Genomic DNA, 22120 nt, shown 5'->3' on the forward strand with positions numbered 1-22120 from the left:
TAAAAAAACAAACATTTTAAAGTGCTTTTGAACCACATTTGTCAACTGGTGTATAACCAGCTCAAGTTAGTTAAAGTGGAGGTCCGGAAAAAAATAAAATAAAAGCCAGAAGCTACACATACTGCAGCTGATGGCTTTTAATAAATGGACACTTACCTGTCCTGCAGTCACTTGATGTCAGCACCGCAGCTGATGTTTCCATCAGCTGTCGGGTGCTGCCGCCGCCATCGGGGGTAAGGAAACCTGGCAGTGTAGCCTTTCGGCTTCACACCGGGAACCCTACTGCGCATGCGCAACCCCTAGCTCCTCTTTCCTATTAACCCGGTGGCCAGGGGAGGAGGGAGCCCTGCGGTGACGTCACTGCCACATCACGGGAGCGGCCGGACTCCCGGAAGTGGGAAAGGATACCTGTCAAAGACAGGTATCCTGTCCCCCCCTCCCCCGAAAGCTGCCAATTGTGGCACCGGAGGGGGGAGGAATCCGATGATCGGAAGTTCCACTTTAGGGTGGAGCTCCGCTTTAAAGTGGACCATGCAGTAAAATGAAAGGTCTGCTTTTTAGATTTCCTCCTACCTGCAAGGAAAAAAGTTAAAGTATGTACATACCTTTCCCCTTTCTTGTTCAATATTTTTATTGAGAGTTACATCAGATATACAGAAACAGTATCTCCTTTCCCCTTTCTTCTGCGTTACAGGATGTGATCTCATACTTTCCAGCAAGCTTCCTGTGGAACAATGTTTACCCCATTTCTCACGACAGCTAAGTCCAGTGCAAGAGCATCTGCTCACAAGATTTCTGCTCCTCTGCATTCCTTGGGATCTTGCCGGCAGAAGCATGATGTCTCCCGTGCACACCGGGCAGAAGGTAAGCATAAAATGTTTTTTTTACAGGTGCATTTTTTAAGTAATATCAGGTAGCAATTTTGCAGAGGAAGGGAACCTGGACCTAACAAAAAGACCTTGTTCAAAGTTATCTTAGAGGGTAGCTTAGTTTCAGGTTCTAAGTCAACAAATTCAATAAAATGTTGCTATTAGTAGCTACAATTTTATTATTAGAAGCATCTTTAACTCAATATCTAATCCCAATTGAAGCATTACTGAATCTACATGATCTTCATTATGTGAATATGAAGTTATGAGATCTCCTGCATCCACTTTGATACCTTTAGGTCTCTGTCTATGGTCCTCTATTGAACCTTTTGGCTGACAAAGGTTACTGTGGGGCACACCACATAGCAGCACATGATTGTAGTGTATTTTTGATCTTTTGATGTGTGGAACTGCAATTACATTTATTGTGCCCTGCAGTAACCCGTGTTCATTATAGAGAGGAATTTAGGGCCACAGGGAATTTATAACAGTTTTTTAAATTTAGCACAAAACAGCAAGTGCAAAATGTAATATAATATTTTATAGACCTTGTAAATTTGAGTGAAGGTATTTGCTCATATGAGCATTCCATTCAAACAGAATTCCAAAAGACACACAAGGTGAAAAAGTACTTTTATAGTTTAATACTTCATACTAAAATGTACCTTGTATAGATATATACTTTGGGCTAGATTCACGTAGATGGCGCATCTTTAGAGCGGTGTAGCGCATCTCATATGCGCTACGCCGACGTAACATAGAGAGGCAAGAACAGTATTCACAAAGCACTTGCTCCCTTTGTTGCGCCAGCGTAACGTAAATTGGCCGGCGTAAGCCCACCTAATTCAAAGTAGGAAGGTAGTGGGCGTGATCTATTAAAATGAAGCGTGAACCCATGTAAATGAAGGGCCAAACGGCGCATGCGCGCGCATGCTCAGAATCACGTAGCCTACGCCCAGCCCCATTCACGTACTACCTACGTAAACTATGCAAAATATGACGGCTGTTCCATCGTCCATACCTTTGCATGGCTTGCACCTCCTATATGGTGGAATAACTTTACGCCGGACATACGTCTTACGTAAACGGCGTAGATTACAGCGACGGGCGCAAGTTCGTCCGTGAATCAGCGTATCTCGGTCATTTGCATATTCAATGCGTAAATCAATGGAATCGCCCCTTGCGGCCAGCGTAACTATGCGCCCAAGATACGACGGCGTAGGAGACTTACGTCGGTATGATGGAGCCAAAATTCAGGCGTATCTTATTTCAAGAATCAGGCGCAGAGATACGACGGCGCATCCGTGCACTTACGCGGCGTATCAGAAGATACGTCGGCGTAAGTGCTTTCTGAATCCGGCCCTATATGTTTTGCTCATATTTTACGCTGCATAATCAGCCCCTGTCAATACTTTTCTACCACCTCATTCAGGGAAATTGAGGTTTCTGAATATGTTATCAGGTCAAGAATAAGCACAGCCATTTCTGACTCTGCGGGTAAGAGGCCTAAAGAGTTGCAAAATAACATACATTTTTAAAAGCTGTAAAAGGTTCTGTCAGGATGTTTTCCTTGACAAAGAAGCTTAATCCAACCTCAAAATATGGGTGTTATGCTGCCCTAAATTGTCCCTTAGCAACTACATAAATTGATTTTCTGCAGTTGTCATGCATCCAGATATGTACCATTCAAATGTTAATTCAGCACTTAAGGCTCACCAGGTAGTTATGCCTTTTAGAATGGTACTTTGGGGTCAAAGCGCAGCCTTTTTTTCACTTCACTATTCTTTCTTGTTAGATGCTTTATCATGTAAACACTTTGGGGTAGATTCAGAGAGAAGATACGACGGCGTATCTCCAGATACGCCGTCGTATCTCTGAGTCCGGCCAGTCGTATCTATGCGCCTGATTCATAGAATCAGTTACGCATAGATTTCCCTAAGATCCGACCGGCGTAAGTGTTTTACACCGTCATATCTTAGGCTGCATATTTACGCTGGCCGCTAGGTGGCGCTTCCATAGATTTACGCAAGGAATATGTAAATGAGCTAGATACGCCGATTCAGAAACGTACGTCCGGCCGGTGCATTTTGTTTACGTCGTTTACGTTAACCCCTGCTATATGAGGCGTATCCTATGTTAAGTATGGCCGACGTTCCCGCGTCGAGTTTTGAAAATTTTACGTCGTTTGCGTAAGTCGTTCGCGAATAGGGCTGGACGTAATTTACGTTCACGTCGAAAGCAATGACGATTTGTGGCGGAATTTCGAGCATGCGCACTGGGATTTTTTTTTACGAACGGCGCATGCGCCGGTCGTAAAAAACGTCAAATACGTGGGGTCACAGTTAATATACATAAAACACGCCCACATCATCCACATTTGAATTAGGCCGGCTTACGCCGACACAGATATGTTACGCCGCCGTAACTAAGGGCGCAAGTTGTTTCTGAATACAGAACTTGCGCCCTAAATTACGGCGGCGTAACGTATCGCCGGGCGAACAGATAGACCATTCTATCTGAATCTACCCCTTTGAGTTTACCATATTTATATTATATTAATTTTGCAGTATTTTATGTGAATGTAAATACACAAAACGTATCACCCAAGTTTTGGCTTCTGTGAGGATCTAAGAGGTGTCTGTTTACGAGAGCAGAAAATAACACCATCTGAGGTAAAAAAAGAATAACTTATGGAAAAAGAATTAATGAAAAATAAAGGCTTATAATATCTAAATATCCATTTATTTAAATTCAGACCTATGTATTATTTATACATGTGAACAGTCGTATCAGAAAATTATTGTGAGATAAAATAGCATACAAAACTAAAATAATTGTATACAAAAGTAAAGTAGAGCTCCTCAGATACAGTTTTCTTATATTTTTTAAAAAAAATTAGTGCAGTATATAGGACGTTATATAATTAAACAATATGGAAATACAGCTTTATGAAAACGTTTTTCTCTACTTTTGATCATTAGAAGGATGGTTAAAACCCATTTAGGAGATCATTCCTCACATCCTGTTTATTTGACAGGTAATGAGGGACCCCCCTCAATTCCTTTCAGTTTACTTGATACCACCCTTGTACTCCCTACCCCATAGGGACATAGGCAGTTTTTTATTGCTCTCTGTGTCCCCTTAATTTCTTTGACAGTTGTCAGCACAGGGACACAAACAGCATTTAAGCACTTGAGGAAATTGAGAGGTACAGTAGGAGATATGTGCTAAAACAAGTCAACACAGTTTCTAGTTCCTACTTCCTGCTCCACGTCTATTTCCACCATGTTGAAAGCAAGTGATTTGCTATGAATCATATAGCAGGTGGAGCTGTCAAAATGCAGCGCCATTGCACAATTGAGCAAATACATTGTAAAAATGTATTATTTAATTGTATTCACTATCTAATTCATATGTTGATCAAAAATGTGACCGCAATCTGATTATTACATCAGTTATAAGCATAGGCGTGCGCAGCCTATTGCATTAGGGTGTGCACCCCAAAGCTCAAACACACATGAATGCCACTGGCTGTCACAGGGAGAAGGTTCTGGTGGTGGGAGACAGTTGATTGGGAGAATATTACGCTACACCCTAAATACGAGTGTAATGTGTTTCTAAAGTTGAACCTAGCCTTTAATATAATGGTGGCATTTACACTGGCCCCTGGCACCCCCAACCACCCATCTGGTGCCCACCTGGATAATGCTAATTCACATGGGGTGATTAGGGTGTGCCCAGGCACACCCGGCACACCCTGTGCGCACACCTATGGTTATAAGTAACCTTATAAGTTAAATAAAACATATTTGTATTTATATTTAATCCCTTATTAACCTCCCTGGTGGTATGATTATGTCAGATTTTTGCATCTCAAAGCGGTACATTGTTTTACATAGAAATTTGGCATTTTATATCGTAGGCCTGTAATTCTTAGGAATAACTGACTTAAATCTATCCAAACAAGTCTATTAGACATCCTGGGTATGATAAAGTTTGAAACACAAAATCATAAATTATAATATAATAAATAACAAAATAATTATCAAAAATAAAAATATAATAGTAATAAAATGTATTCAATAATGTAATCGAATCAAAAACACTGAAATTTGAATTGACGCTGTCATCACTTTCAGTGTCTGATGACAAATTTCCCCACTAATCACTATCGCTCAATTCTGCAACTGATTTCTTTTTACTATCACTGTTTTCTAGCTGGTCAAAAAACGCTTTTGACGTAAAAGGACGCTTTTTGGATGCCATGCACATTCTCAAGTTTCCAGGCAGAAAGAATAACATATATAATATAAAAGTGCATGCAAGGCACTGGAAAAAGCACTAGGGACAAAATGGATGTGCAATGATTTGATACAATAATGTAATCAAACAGAATACAGTGTTATGTTGGTAGGTAGGTAGGTGTTATGTGTTTTTCACTTTTTTAATTTGCCGCTGGGCTTTGTCCCCATGCGTCATGACGCTCACAGGGAACGGAGCCCGGCACACAGCGGGAGGACATTGCAGGACCCTGGGGACAAGGTAAGTAACATTGCCTGGATCCTGAGATGCAATCCCGAGTGGGGCTCGGGGGTTAGCACTTTCGGTAGTGAAAATTCCCCCCAAACCACACTCGGGAATACCGCTAGGGAGGTAATCCCAATTAACTCCTTCACATCTTTCTTCCCTGAGCTATTATTTTTCTGCCGATTTTTTTTTTTCGATTTTTTTTTATTAATATTATTTCTGATTATTGTTTAAAAATGTTTTTAGTTTTCAAGAATTTGGTTGTTTATTCAATCGGAAATAACTTTGACTTGTTTTGTAACCAGAAAAAATTGGTTTAATGTCATAAAAAAAAAAGAGACAAATTATAGAATAAATTGCACACTTATCTACAGTAAGATTCATTTTTGACTATAGTTTTGCAGAGAAAATAAAATACCTTTTGCAGAAAAAGCACTGCTTGTCCTGAAAAATACAATTTGGGGTATTAACTAAGCTTCCTATACAGTATAATCTCTCGGGAGTGGTGTGTGTCGCATCAACTAAGCAGGTAGTCTTGTTACAAGTCTATCTGTACCACCCGTGCCTTTTTGTATTTCAGAGTGAAATGGAAACTAGTGCAAGCCTTTTCCTAATATACAGAGGGAATACAGCAGTTTTCCATATATAAAACAGAAACAGATTCCCAACCGGTGTGACCTGTTGTAGGGATGTGAGCTCTCTCTCTGCTTGTGCAGTGATCACACTGCATGAGCAGAACCTTCAAGGTTAGCAACCCTCCTCTTCTCTCCTGCTCTGAGCTGAACAGGGGTTGACTGAGACAGTCAGAGAGCTCAAAGCATATAGCTCCAGCTCATCTGTTCTCTGTGCTGCCTGTCAAAGACATGACAGAAAGGAAAGATGATCATGCTTAATTAATAAAGGTGCATCTGCTCTGTTTTTTATGTGTTGAAGACTCTTTGTTCATTTCCCCCTTCATGTGTATTCCTTCAGTATCCTAACTTTTGACAACGTTGTCATAAAATAAAAGGATATATAACATTTTATTCCAGGCCATAAGTAGTATACAGGTTTAACAAATTAAGTGATTAAAGCCCCACTCTATCCAATGGTAAGAAACAGAAATATGCTATGGCTGGATTTAATGCTGAAGCAACCCTTGACTTTGCCAATTTAATTCAAATTGCAGACAGGGACTTGACACTTATCTTTGCAAAAGCTCAGATGTGCATACATCTTTAACATACAATTTGCTATGTTTTTAATATCTCTATTATGATCATGCTTAATTAATAAAGGTGCATCTGCTCTGTTTTGTATGTGTTGAAGACTCTTTGTTCATTTCCCCCTTCATGTGTATTCCTTCATTATCCTAACTTTTGACAACGTTGTCATAAAATAAAAGGATATATAACATTTTATTCCAGGCCATAAGTAGTATACAGGTTTAAAAAATTAAGTGATTAAAGCCCCACTCTATCCAATGGTAAGAACCAGAAATATGCTATGGCTGGATTGAATTCTGAAGCAGCCCTTGACTTTGCCAATTTAATTTAAATTGCAGACAGGGACTTGACACTTATCTTTGCAAAAGCTCATATGTGCATACATCTTTATCAGCAAACCAGTCTCCTGATACTCCTATATCTCATCTGTGAATGCTGCCATGCCCAGAACATGGAATAAAGAAGGGATGTCTAAAGGATTGGCAAAAATTACACTCAATATCTGAGTCTGCCTACACATTGTGGCTGTAGTTTGGTGGCTATGGCAGTAAAACAACATCAACAAGGGAGTGGCCAAGAGAGTTTAGGAATATTCACTATTAATTTATATAAAAAAAATGAATTTGCATGCCATCAACAGCTATGTAAACTCAGCAAAAAAAAAAATCTTTTGGGAAGAAGAGAGGGTGCAGTGCCCTTGAAAAAAAGAAAAAGAAAATGGTCACTTCAGCCCCGGACCATTTGGCTGGCCAAAGACCAGAGCACTTTTTGCAATTCGGCACGGTGTCGCTTTAACTGATATATAAAAAAAAAATTTTTTTGCTCAGTTTAGGCCGATACGTATTTTTCTACATATTTTTGTTTAAAAATAAAACGCAATAAGCGTTTATTGATTGGTTTGCGCAAAAGTTATAGCGTCTACAAAATAGGGGACAGTATTTTGTCATTTTTATTAATATTTTTTTTTACTGCTAATGACGGCGATCAGCGATTTTTATTGTGACTGCGACATTATGGCGGACACATCGGACACTTTTGGCGCTATTTTTGGACCATTCACATTTATACAGTGATCATGCACTGATTACTGTATAAATGTGACTGGCAGTGAAGGGGTTAACCCCTAGGGGGTTAGGAAGGGGTTAAGTGTGTCCTAGGGAGTGATTCTAACTGTTAGGGGGCATGGCTACGAGTGACACGTCACTGCTCGCTGCTCCTGATGAGAGACAGCAGACGATCAGTGACCTGTCACTAGGAAGAACGGGGAGATGTTGTGTTTACATTGATATCTCTCCGTTCTTCAGCTCCGTGACCCGAGTCCCGCGGGCACGATCAAGGAGCTCACGGCAGGGTCGCAAGCGTGATGCCGGCGGCGCGCACGCGACCACACGGCGGCAAATTTAAAGGGACGTACATGTACAGCCATTTGCCTGTTCGTGCCATTCAGCCGTCGTATAAGTTCCTGCGGCAGTCGGCAAGCGGTTAAGTATATATAAATGATCTGTCTTTTCTGGGTACCCAAAACTAAAGCTGTTTTAATACACTAGTCTTTTTATATGATAAGAAAGGCTCAGTATTGAAAAGAAAAGCAGCAATCTTGCCCAAAGCAATCAGTCAGATTCTGTTTACTAACTTCTGCCATGGAGTTTGTCATAGCGAATTTAGTTGAAACATAAGATGTAAATCTGCTGGGGGATAGTAAAATGATTATATAAAAAACATACCCCTAATGATCGGGAATATTTTTTTGAATGGTTTTATACTACATCACGGAAATATCATGTTACATTTTTTATTATATCATGTGATATGCAAGCGAATTTTGCCAATTTTTCAGCACAGATCAGAGTTTCTTCTGGAAATCATGTATATCTGAATCTGGTCAGCCCCTTCTTTCCCTATCTCTCCTTAGAAAAACCCTTTCTTGCCTAAAAAATGTTAATGTGTATGACAACAACATATAAAAAAAAATATAAGATTAAATAGAAAGAAAATATATTGCACTTAAAAATGTATTAGGTATAGCTAGTGAATCACAATATCCTAGGCAGTGTCAGATTACAAAACAGTAAAAGTAAAGGAGCGCCCAGTATCCAGTATAGGTAAGTATAAAGGTGTGTTATTGAAATTTCAGCGATAGAAATTTTCTATCGCTGAAATTTCAAAAAAATACCTTTATACCTACCTATACCTTAAACTGGGCAATCCTTTACTTTTTTCTAAACACAACTCGGAGGTAGCAGCCCAGGCCCGAACAGGGCTCACCACCACCTTTTCCTCCAACTGGACACAAACTTCTGGAAACCAATTCTTTCCATCTGCCCATACTCTACATAACCTACAACAGTGAGGCCCCGTACACACGTCCGAGAAACTCGACGAGCAAAACACATAGTTTTGCTCGTCGAGTTCCTTGTGAAGCCACCGAGGATCTCGGCGAGCCATGTTTCCCCGTAGACTAACGAGGAAATAGAGAACATGTTCTCTATTTGGCCCGATGAGATCCTCGTCGGTTTCCTCGGCCGAAAGTGTACACACGGCCGGGTTTCTCGGCAGAATACGGCTCCGATTGAGTTTCTGGCTGAATTCTGTCGTGTGTACGGGGCCTGACTGTTTGAGTCAGTCCAGTGCGATCTACACCTCATCTTCTAAGATTACCAAACAGGCAGAGTAGGCACTGGGATATGGGCCCCATGCCATTTAAGGGCACTGAGACAATGGATCAAAATAATATTGATTTGATCTTGTATGAAATTACAATTAAGCTTTCTTAAATTGTTAATAGATAGAAAAAGTTTATCAACTCAAAGGGTTTCAATTTAATCTGACACTTATCTCAGGTGTCTAATGAGCTATCCTTTCCCACAAGTGCTCAACCCCTAAAACAGCCAACAATAAAATGGAACCTGATGGCAACCATCAAACAGGCCTGATGTCATTAACCATGTTCTGTCTGTGGACGGACACGGCAAAAGTATGTAGAAATAGCACAAGAACTTCAAACCCCAGACCTTTTGCCACATGTTTTGGGGCTTTTGCCCTTTTGTGACATATTATTGTAGGTTAATCCCCTGTGAGTGTTTCATTTATTCTCTTTTTTGTTGATTCCTATAAGCAACACATCATCTTAATATATGGAAAAGAAGTAAACCCACATACAATATCTATTTGTATCTATTCATCCATCTATCTACAAAAAAAAGAATAAAAATGTTTGTTCAGTGAGTACAATTAGCAATAGGTGTGTGCATTGTGCAGTGAACCTTAGGAATCAATCAAATTTCTAATTAGTGTAGACAGATAAGGACAGATTACTGATGAGCTTCTCAGGATTACTCAGTTACTTTGAGCATAATTGTGTTGGATATTGCAGCTTTATTGCACTGGCAGCCATTAGGGTTACATTTGTCAGCATAAATGCCATTATTTAAAGGTTATATTGTACACAAAGAAAAACAATATTTTCGGTACTAACTGCAAAAAGTTTTTTGTTTTTTGAGTTAGGTATTTCGGGGACACAATATCATGGAATATATCACCTGCCTGCAAGAGGATTGTCATTTAGAGGAAACACATATTTTCTATGGTGTTGTGTTTGCCAGGGAATCAACAAAATCAAATGTAACTATTTTTACCCATATAAAGTCCTTCTCTTGGTTGAGGGGCACAGTATATTCATACTGCATTCTGCTGTGGCTTTCCAGGAACATAGTGAAGCTATGCATTACCTTACTGTTTAGAATGACAGTTGAAAAGCATGTAAAACATCTTACCGTTGTCATTGCCTTGCCTGATCTCTTCTGCTGTTCGGTCTATAAGCACGTATAGTGACCATACTACACATGTAATGGCAATTATGTGAAATGATACAGAACAGACTATTTTCCGCCGCTCACTTTTTGTCATCTGTAGCTTTTCCCACTGAAATGAAAATGAAGGGAAAATGACAGTTACCATGACTTGCAATGTTAAGAGATAACAAGCCATATCTGGTTGAACAGAATATGTTATCTCTCAACTATTCTGTTATAATGACATGTGAGTCTTGCCACAGTGATTATGCTAAATCTTTGAAATTGTTATTATTACCATTAAAAACAACTGTATATTTTTTCCAAAATATGGAAATTTAAAAGTGGTGTCTTTAGAGATGTATCTTAGCCAAGGTTCTAGTTTTGATTTGAAGAGGAACTGTCCCAAAGGTGCTCTCTGGATACTTACATATGAACCTTCCATAGGGATCCAAATGTCAGGCTGGCAGTAAACTATGGCCCAGATTTACGTACGACTTACGCCGACATATCTTCTGATAAGCGGCGTAAGTTCTAGGATGCACCGTCGTATCTATGCTCCTTATTCTTGAAACAAGATACGCCTGAATTTTGGCTTAATCCGACCAACGTAAGTCTCCTAGGCCGTCGTAACTTGGGTGCATATTTACGCTGGCCGCTAGGGGCGCTTCCATTGATTTACGTGTCGAATATGTAAATGACCTAGATACGCTGATTCACGAACGTACTTCCGCCCGTCGCAGTAAGTAACGCCGTTTATGCAAGGTGTACGTCCGGCTCAAAGTTATCCCACCTAAAGCAGGGGTAAGTCATGTTAGGGTATGGACGTCGGAACAGCCGTCGTATTTTACGTCGTTTACGTAAGTCGTACGTGAATGGGGCTGGGCGTAGGTTACGTTCACGTCTTACGCATTGAGCCGTCGTATCTTAGGGAGTATATGCAATGTGATTCTGAGCATGCGCGCGCATGCGCCGTTCGTTCGGCCATTCATTTACATGGGGTCACGGTTAATTTTAATACAACACACCCACTACCTTCCTAATATACTATAGCTACATACTAGAGTGTTCTTTCTACCCTTTCTGGAACAAAACATACAATTTGCTATGTTTTTAATATCTCTATTATTTTACTAATATTGACAGCAAGCCATGCTTTTACACTACTTCAAAACAGGGCATGGAGTCCTATACAATTCCTCATGCTGGTTTAACTCAATTATAACTTTGTCTGCTCATATCACAATTTCTGAAATCAATCTAAGCAATTATTAACCTAAAATTATAGAAAAGAATGAGCCACACATCAAACAAAACACATTTACAAAAACATCTAATTGTATTTATTTACATAGAAATCCTGTATCAATTAGACTGATAGAAAAACACCAACACAAAAATGGAATACTATGCGCTCCTGAAAGCATCTAAAGCTAAATTATCCCTATCAGGCATGCCTCTATATCAATATTAGATTTTTAAAGTGAGATCCAAAATAATTCCAGTATTATTAATCCATCAGTAGAAACCGATTATAGTAGATAATAGTGAGATGAACACAGGACACAACCTCTCTGAAGAAGTCCTCACAGAGAGGAAATGCATCAGTGTCCTACTACATCTGATGTACAGTAGGTGATTAAAAGCCTGGCAGCAGGAGCTCAGAGATATGCCTATTTTATGTACCAAGTTTCAAAATAACTAAATAAAATAAAGACTTGAAAATTACGCCAGGAGTGTGTCCTGGACAGCTTTTTTCCACTATTTTGTTTGTGGTCCATTTAAGATAGATTTAAAGAGACATGGCTAGTATTCAGGAGTTCTCATACATGCAGGGTGAGGGGTTCCGGGGTAGTCTGGTCAGAGAGGAGAGGGCTGGTTTTCAAGCTTGAAGCTCTTTAGGGACCTAGAATTTGGAGATTCTGAGAGACTTTTTGGGTGGAAAAAGATCCTCAAAAGCCAGTGGCGTGCTTCACAAGACTCTCTGGAGACTTAGAGCCAAATTCACAGTTGTAATACGTCGGCGTATCTACTGATACTCCGGCGTATTTTCAAATTTGCTGCGTCGTAGCGTTGTTTTGAATCCTCAAAACAAGTTACGACGGCATTTGGCTAAGATCCGACAGGCTTACGGCTTCGTACGCCTTCAGATCTTAGGATGCAGTACTTCGGTCGCCGCTGGGTGGAGTTTGCGTCGTTTTCCAGCGTTGGGTATGCAAATTAGCTTTTACGGCGATCCACGAAGGTACGCGCGTTCGTTACGTCGTCGCTAGTTGTTTTTTCCCGTCGCAAAGTTAGGCCTGCTTTTTTATGGCTTAATTTTAGACAGCCCATGTCAAAGTATGGCCGTCGTTCCCGCATCGAATTTCAATTTTTTTTTTTTTGCGTAAGACGTCCAGGAATACGAAAGTACGTTACGCACGTCGCCATTCCAAAACATTACGTCGGGCGACGTCATTTCGCGCAATGCACGTCGGGAAATTTTCACACGGAGCATGCGCAGAACGTTCGGCGTGGGAACGCGCCTAATTTAAATGGTACACGCCCCATTTGAATTAGGCGGGCTTGCGCCGGACGGCTTTACGTTACACTGCCGTAAGTTTACACGCAAGTGCTTGGTGAATCAGGCACTTGCGCTGAAAACTTGCGGCGGTGTAACGTAAAGACGATACGTTACGCCGCCGCATTTGTACCTGAATCTGGCCCTAAGGCCTCGTACAGACGACCGGATCTATCCGCTGGGATTGATCCGCGGATCAGTTCCAGCAGATAGATCCGGTCGCCTGTACGTCCGAGCGGACATTTCCCGGCGGATAAAAATCCAGCCGACGGATTCCCAGGGGATAAAAATTTTGTAGCATGCTACAAAATCCATCCGCTGGGATCCAGTCCAGCAGACTGATCCGGTCGTCTGTACAGACTCACCGGATCAGTCCGTCCGTTCCCATCCCTCGCATGCGTCGTGGGGATTCGACGCATGCGTGGAAGTGTTTACCTTCCAGCGTCGCGCACGTCGCCGCGTCATCGTCGCGGCGACGGCGCGACACGTGACCGCGGATGTTTTCCGCACGGATTTTGATCCGATGGTGTGTACAAGCCATCGGATCAAAATCCGGAGGAGGAATGTCTGCTGGAAACGGTCCGGCGGACCGTTTCCAGCGGATAACCCCTCGTCTGTACGAGGCCTAAGACGCTGGTTTTACCGAGCAACTGCAGCTTGTCTGGTACTGCAAAACAAGTGGGAACCTTAAACCCCAGTTGGACTGAGAGACTAGCGGTGAGCCATGTTGTAAGGTTTTCTTTTTATCAGGACTGTGAACTGTTTGTTTTACTGTTGCTGAAGAAAGCTATTTATGTTTTCCTGTTTTGAGAGATTAATAAACACTATTTACTTTTGCCTGCATAACAGTTCAGCTTGTCTAGGAACAAGAAGGAGAAGGTGAACAGACTGTTTCTAGCTACTTCTCCTTATCTCTCAAAAGCTAATTGTGATTGCCTATGTGCTTTAACAATGTGTTGTAGCATCCCTGTATCTTCCAAGTTGCAGAAGTAAGAGGCTGACAACTCAGTGACAAGAGCATACACCAACATTTGTTTTTACATGAATACATGACATCATGTCAATTCACGTCTATGGGTTGCTTTACAGCATGTATGAGTTTGACAATCTGACTGTCGCATGAGACCTAAAAATTCTGTGGTACAAGAACTGATGTGAATGGCTCTGTGAAAGCTAAATCGCTGTGTATTATGTCAGCACTATAAACATAAGAAATCAAATATAAATAAATGTATACAGTAAATCTTAATCCATCTACTACAGTTTAAATAGTAATTTGTAAATGTCATGTAAAGGGAAATCATACATAAGGCCTTATAAGGATTGGAAACTTTGCTATTATCAAATAATAATTTCACAGTTCTGGTTTCACACAGCTTCCAGAAAAGCCTGCTGCACCCAGTACATGGCTCATCATTTTCCACTAAAGTTCCTATTTATGAACACTGAACGCAATGAAAAGCATACTGAGCAGGGACAAGTGACCATGTAAAGGGGCCTAAGGCAAGGATATATTTAGTGGGTCAATGCTTCCTTTATTTTAATGCATAGGTCCAATTTATTCAGGAAAAAATGAAGACCAATTTATCCAGGATAGTAGTCCAGGTTAAAATAACCTTCTTTTTTTTTTATACTTGTTTTAAAATTATTATTTTTAGACACTGAACACTGCTCATGTGAGAATACATTTTTCACACTATTCCCTAAACTCTGGCAAAGCTTATTACAATGAATGCATTGCTGAATAAAATAATACAGGTTGATCCCCCTACCTTAGGTGACAAGTGGATGGGGGTATGAACTGTCAAAGAATACAATTTTAACACCCAATCATAGTCAGCAGTAGAGAAAATTCACTTAGAAAAGTCATCTTGTAAGATATCTATTTACACACACTACACAGTATATATAATATGCATAAAAACAAAAACATTCCCCAATACACTAAGTGACAGAATTTGAAATATATTAAAAAGATGTAAAATTGTACCTGAAAGAATGTACTAAGTTCTAATGTAATAAAATACATTAGGTTTTGCTTGGATCTTCTATAGTAAACACTGAATGAGTAGATGAGTAGTTTTCATTTAGAAAAAAAAATGGTTGCTTATAGCTGTAAAATGCACAGTAATAAGCAATCCTAGCATGTAAAAAAATAAAAATAAATCCTGATTATGTCCCCCAGAGTAGTGCAGTGTTACTGTGGTAACACTGTATTGCTCTGGTGACTGTATGTAAAAAAAGTAAAAAAAAAAGTAATAAAAAAAGAAACAAATTGTCACCAGTCAGGCCGTGTACACACGGTCGGACAAACCGATGAGAATGGACCGAGGTTCAGTTTTATCGGTCCAAACCGACCGTTTGTATAGCCCATCGGTCTGTTGTCCTTCGGTCCAAAATTTTAAAACCAGTCAGGCTGTGTACACACGGTCGGACAAACCGATGAGAATGGACCGAGGTTCCGTTTTATCGGTCCAAACCGACCGTTTGTATAGCCCATCGGTCTGTTGTCCTTCGGTCCAAAATTTTAAAACATGCTTTAAAATCGAACTGATGGCCCGCTGCCCGATCGGTCCAAACCGATGGTTAGTACAGAAAGCATCGTTTCAAAACCCGCGCATGCTCAGAATCAAGTCGACGCATGCTTGGAAGCATTGAACTTTGTTTTATTCAGCACGTCGTGTGTTTGACGTCACCGCGTTCTGATCCGATCGGTTTTTGGAACGATGGTGTGTACGCACATCAGACCATCAGGTCACTTCAGCGGTGAACTGATGGAAATGGCCCGTCGGACCATTCTCACCGTTTGGAACGACCGTGTGTACGCGGCCTCAGTGTCCGTGATCACCGCCAAACTAGTTGTATGATAACACTGGGGTTTATTTACTAAAGGCAAATCTACTTTGCCCTACAAATGCACTACAAGTGCACTCAGTTGTTGTAGATTTGAGGAGGACATGCAAGAAAAATAAAAAAACAGCATTTTTTGCTTGTACATGCTTGGATGATAAAATCAGCAGAGCTTCCCTTCAGATCTAAAGCAACTACACTTCCAAGTGCACTTGCAGTGTACTTGTAGTGCAACATGGATTTGCCTTTAGTAAATCAACCCCACTGTATTGCACTGGTGACAGTATGTCAAAAATTGCAAATATATTTCTTCATTATTTCCAAAAATTGTGACAAAAAAATTACAACTTAAAAAAACTCTCCATGCCTCTTACTAAATACCTTGGACTGTTTGCTTTCCAAAAAGGGGATATGTGTACTGTTTCCGGGGCTCAAAAAATTAGATTGGTCGTCAGTACATTGGGATTGATCGATTTTCAGATATATACCATAGTTTGTGGACTCTATAACTTTCCTACAGTCTAAATAAAATACACTGGTTTGGGTTATTGTCACCAAAGAAATGTAGCAGTATACATTTTGGCCTAAAGAAAGATTATGTATCTGCAACATTTTATAATAGAAACAAAGAAAACCTTTTTTAATTTTGCAAAACAAATAAAAACCAGTAGCTATTAAATACCACTGCAAGAAACCTTATAAAAATGTCATATAGGTACAGTGTTGCATGACCATGCGAATGTCATTCAAAGTGTGATAGCTCTGAAAGCTGACACTTGGCCTGAACAGGAAGGGGGTAAAAGTGTTCGGTATTTAAGCCATTAAAGGGGGAGTTATTCTTTTCTATACCCACTGTATATGAAGGCGGAGGCTCTAGCACCCTCATTGCTGTCAGCCATACACACAGTGTTAAGGGAACTTGCCCTGGACGTGGCCTCCCTGAAGCAGGATCTGTCTTCTCTCAAAAGAGATTTGTCCCCTCCTAAGGGTGAGAATCCATTACAGAGGGTCCCAGAGAAGGACCAGAAGTGCTGGTAGTACGGCTGCTTTAGATACACAAGTAAGAACTGTGGCCAGCCCGAATTCAAAAGCTCACACAGCAGCAATTAAACCCCAGGACAGTCGAAACATGGTCCCAAAAAAACAGAGTCTATAGTTGCACCCAGTGTATTTGTGGCTGCCCTCAAGAGTGGACAAGAGGTCCCATGCCTGATTGATACAGGTTCAGAGGTCACTGTCATATAGTAGGACTTCTGCTCCCTTTGGTTTGGAACTTGAGACTAACTGGATCAGTCCTGGCTATTCTTCAAGGCAGGCCAACAATCTGCCCATCCTGGAAAAAGGTGTCATCTAGGTGAGGGTATGACTGTGTTAAAGGACCTGGACTTGCCCTGATTACTTGCATGTCCAACAACCAGCCGGGGAATGTAGGACTGTGGTCTGCGGGCAGTGTGGCTCAACATGATTATGGGTCTACGAAGCTCCGCAGAAGGCAGCAAGGAAAAAGCCAGAACACGTGGGAATGGTCCGCACCCCTCTCAAACAAAAACTGCTCCTGACACCCCTCCAAGAGGTAGTCTGGTCTCTACCCATCAAGGCTCACAAGACACTTCAAGGGGCCACAGTAATGATGCAAGCCCGCCAGGATGCAGTGGTGCCAGGGAAGTAGCTAATTGCTGCACCTTGTCCAAGGTTCACAGATGGAAGGTCTTGGTGCAGCTCGTCAACCTGGGGTCAAGCTGATTTTACTCCTCACAACCATACCACCTTAGCAGATCTGTATGTAGTGTCCTGCCACAGCATTTTAGAGGTTCAACACAGGGTAGAGGGCATACAGTATGTGCTCTGCTGCAAGCAGTCATGTCTTAGTTGGACAAGTCACAATACAAGATGCTGCTGGAACAGCTGGACTATCTCCTACAATACGGCAACAAAGGTTGCTTAACCAACTGCTTATGGTTACACCAAGGCCACTGATCCCCAATCCATATGGGGGATGCTCCACCTATTCGGGAGCGATACCATTATATTCACCCAGCTTTATGTCAGGAGGTCAAGGACTTGCTCCGCAACAAGCTGCAGAGTGGGGGGATTCAAGAGAGTCATAGTCCATGGGCTGCTCCAGTGGTCCTGACAGAAGTCTGCGGTTTTACGTTGATTACCACAAGTTAAATGCCTGTACCCATTGGGATGCCTACCTATTACCTTGGGTAGACGAGTCACTTATGGCATTAGGACAAGTTCTTTTCCACCCTTGACTTGGCAAGCGGCTACTGGCAAATCCCAGTGAGATCAAGGTTGTGAAGGGAGGACTGCCTTTGTCACACCACTGAGACTGTTCAAATGTAACCATATGTCCTTTTAGTCTGAGCAATACCCACAGTAATGAGACAACGAATCCAGTACTTAGAGAATATTGTAGAAGCTGGAGGAGTTTCCCTAGACCCAACTAAGGTACAAGCAATACAGGACTGACACCCCCAAAGACTGATACTGGGCTACGTTCTTTTATGATACTGGTGGGCTAGTACCACAGGTTTATTCCTGAGTTCGCCCACATAGCCTACCTACTTACCTGCTGCTGAGCGGCCATGCCATCCAGAAAAAAGGCGGTTCAATGGCCTCCAAGCAAACCCAGTGGCATCATCCCAATAACAGGCTTTTAAGATGTTCAAACAAAAACTGACTTGGGCACCTTCATTGGCATATGTGCACTATTCAAAGCCCTTCCAGGGTATATACAGATGGGAGTTTACAAGGTCTAAGAGCTGTACTGGCTGAGGTTCAAGATGACTGTGAACAGGTGATCGCCTATGCCAGATGAAGCCTCCAGCCTTCTGAGAAGAACCCCATAATTACAGTTCCTTCACATTGGAGTTACTAGCTTTGGTATGGTTTGGAAAGGTTTGTGGAATACCTCACAGGGGCTGACATAGAGGTCTTCATGGACAACAACCCCTCGTTTACATGGACACAGCCAAGCTGGAACAAGGGTAGGTTGCCCGCCTGGCATGGTTCAAATATAAGATTCACTAAAAACCTGGGAAGTTTAACAGACGGGCTAAAGCTCTATCTTGCTGTCCAATGGAACGCCCAGGAGAGGATGAGGACTTTTGCTGAGAAGACATTGAGGTTGCCCCTGTCCTTCCCACTGCAGCCACCTCATGCTCTCTCAAGGAACAGGAACCAGCCCCAGAAGCAGAGCCCACCAAAATGTACAGCCCGGAGGAGAGGTCTCTGATTCAACAGAAGGATCCAGATCTCATGCTGATGCAGTGCTTCCTCTCTTGGCGGTGCAATCCCTCCTTCTGTGACTGTCAGAGATGGTCCAACGTGGCTCAAGCAATTCTGAGGCAATGGGATCAACTCAAAACACAGGACTGTGTGCTATACTGCCAGGCATGCATTTCTAATGAACAGCGGGACATCCTACAAATTGTGGTCCCCTTCTCGCATTACCTTCGAGCTAAATATTTAATATGGTGAGTGGACACTTTGGAGCCCACAGAACTGAGTCCTTAGTTAGAAGATACTAACCTGCGGCAGATTGGGTCCAGAAGGTTTGCCAGGAATGTGAGACTTCCTCTGTACATATGACCCGGCCTGAAAGAACCATGTCAATGGCCATTACTTTTAACAATCTCTAGCTTGCACTTAAGATACCGCTATGCCTTGGTTTTTGTTAAGCAATAAACCAAGTCCGCAGTGGTAGACCCCACTAAGGATCAGACAGCCCCGACCATAGCTAAATTATTTTGGGAGCATGTGGTCCAACCTTACGGGTGCCCCAAGAAGATACCCTCAGACCAAGGCTTGAACTTTGAGTTAGTAATCATTTACGAGCTGTGCCGCCTCAATGGTATCCGAAAAGCACACACCACCCACAGGGTATTTGAGCCCATGGGTAGTTCAACTGCACCCTGCTAGGCATGCTGCAGACTCTCGAACAAGAGCACCTAAATAGGTGGCACCAGCATGTGGAGGCCATGGAGTGGGCCTACAACAACACAATTTACCGAGCTACTGGTCACACAACCTTTTTCTTGAGGTTCGGCGCTATGGTGGTCTACTGGTGGATATCCTACTGGGCTCTCCTGAGGATGTGACTTCCCAGACACCTAGCACCTGGGTGCAGGGGCACTTGGACAAGATACAGAAAGCCAAGCAAGTGGTGCTTGATAGACACAAGGACTTGGTCAAGAACTCTATCCTAGAGGGTTTGCTGTTGTGACCTGGGGACCAGGTGTTTGTGAAAAATGCCAAAAGCTAGTGAGGCAATAAGCCAGAGCCTAAGTGGGAATGTGCTCCCTATCGACAGTTCTTCCCTCCAACTCTAGTATATGACCCAATCTCATATCCATTGCACCCTGCTGAGGCCCTGTGTGTTAAGTGGTGAGGAGATCTAGAAGGATGTGTCTCTGTGGATGTTCCATAAGTGCAAGAGGTTCCCACAGAGTTTTACCTGCCTCCTCTCCTTCTCGAGCCTTCAGCCCCTCTGGATTTAGCCCCAGTACAGAAACTATGGATAGTCCAACTACCACTGCAAGCTCCACGGACTATCCAGAAGCAAGATTCAGTCCTGAGCCCAAATGTCTCCCATCCACCTGTGGCCCCAGAATCACAAACAGAAGGTGATAACTTGAAACCTGACTCCTTGGAGGATACTGTTGCTTGCCACCATTTGCTGTCTAACCATCGGTAGCTTTCTCTTTCTGCAAGGTACTCCAATTATCTTGCTTGAACCTTTCCTCTGCTGTTCCCTAACTAGGTTCATTGAATTTCTCATATTGTTCTTTACTGTGTTACGATGCTGAGGAAAGCATCTGTCACAGGTGGGTAGTGAAGCCAGGTGCAGTCTACTTTCTCCACTGTAGGTGGCGCTTGTCCACAGATTGCAGTTAGAAAAGTCAAAAGGAACATGGTTCATCTAGGATTTCCTGGGTCACTGAGGAAGCTAGCTTATTGGATGCTACTGCCACATGTGACCCTGACAGACATCTTTAGGCCCTGGATCCCAGGCTTGGCGCACATTTCATGTGTGGGTAGTGTAGAGACAGGTCACCTGTCTGACATGGACAGTGATTAGCATCAGGGGGGAAAGGTTCCAGATGAATAGGCAAAGGACAGGGATACGCCATCCTTCCTGGACACCTTCCCATTTGAGTACAGACCGGCCAGGACTCATTCCGCCCCTCAAGACAGATGCTATTGGCATGAGACCTGCTCTGCTACACATTGCTGCTGCATTCTTTGAGTGTTCCCAGTTGGGTGCCTTCCAGCCACCCTTGTTGTAAATGCTGAACTTTTACATTAATACAATCTCTCAACCAGACTCTGAGTATTTACTGCTGCCGCAACATGCTGCACCTCTCCACACATACCCCTTATTTTCTCAGTCTGAATGCTGATGTGCAGAGGGATTCCAGGAGTCTTAATGGCTTATCTCACTAATTTATATGAAATTCCCAAATTATATCATCATCCAGCTTTTAGATCTTCTTACAGGGTATAGGGAAGAAGAGTGTAGAACTAGTGGGGGGCATCGAGGAGATCAATCACCCAGCCCATAAATAGCCAGATGAGGATGATTGGTCTATAGAGAACAGATAGTAGGTAGCATTTTCTTGATGAAATAAGGCAGAAAGGGAATGAGGGCTTGACTAGAGAAAAAAGGAGAACAGCTAGGGCACTATTCTTCTAAAGAGAAAAGACTTTAGAATGAATGAATTGCATTGCTGGATTAAACAGGTGTCTTGTATATACCTGCCTTCAATAGCACTTTAAATACAACGGCCTGGATTCCCGTACAGCATCGTATCTTTGAGCGGGCGTAGCGCATCTCTTATGGCTACGCCGATGTAACATAGAGAGGCAAGACCAGTATTCACAATGCACTTGCTCCCTAAGTTACGGCGGCGTAGCGTAAATGGGCCAGCGTAAGCCCGCCTAATTCAAAGTAGGCAGGTAGTGTGCGTGTTGTATTAAAATGAACCGTGACCCTCATGTAAATGAAAGGGCCGAACGAACGGCACATGCGCACGCATTGCTCAGAATCACGTTGCATATACTCCCTAAGATACGACGACTCAATGCCTACGACGTGAACGTAACCTACGCCAGCCCCATTCACGTACGACTTATGTAACGACGTAAAATACGACGGCTGTTCCGACGCTGTTCCGACGTCCATACCCTAACATGACTTACCCCTGCTTTATGAGGCTTAACTTTACGCCGGACATACGCCTTACATAAACGGCATAGATTACAGCGACGGGCCGCAAGTACGTTCGTGAATCGGCGTATCCTGGTCATTTA

At 42.3% G+C, this 22120-nt stretch overlaps 1 protein-coding gene across 1 annotated transcript in view; it reads right to left on the minus strand.

The window, feature by feature from the left end:
- Positions 1 to 22120, minus strand: part of MARCHF1 (membrane associated ring-CH-type finger 1) — a 478593-nt gene that overhangs the window by 131992 nt on the left and 324481 nt on the right. Inside the window, exon 5 of the mRNA XM_040332758.1 lies at positions 10375 to 10522. Within this exon, the coding sequence (XP_040188692.1) occupies positions 10375 to 10522 (148 nt within the window). The remainder of the gene's footprint in view (positions 1 to 10374; positions 10523 to 22120) is intronic.

The sequence above is a fragment of the Rana temporaria genome, chromosome 1, assembly GCF_905171775.1.
Source record: "Rana temporaria chromosome 1, aRanTem1.1, whole genome shotgun sequence".
Classification (NCBI taxonomy): Eukaryota; Metazoa; Chordata; class Amphibia; order Anura; family Ranidae; genus Rana; species Rana temporaria.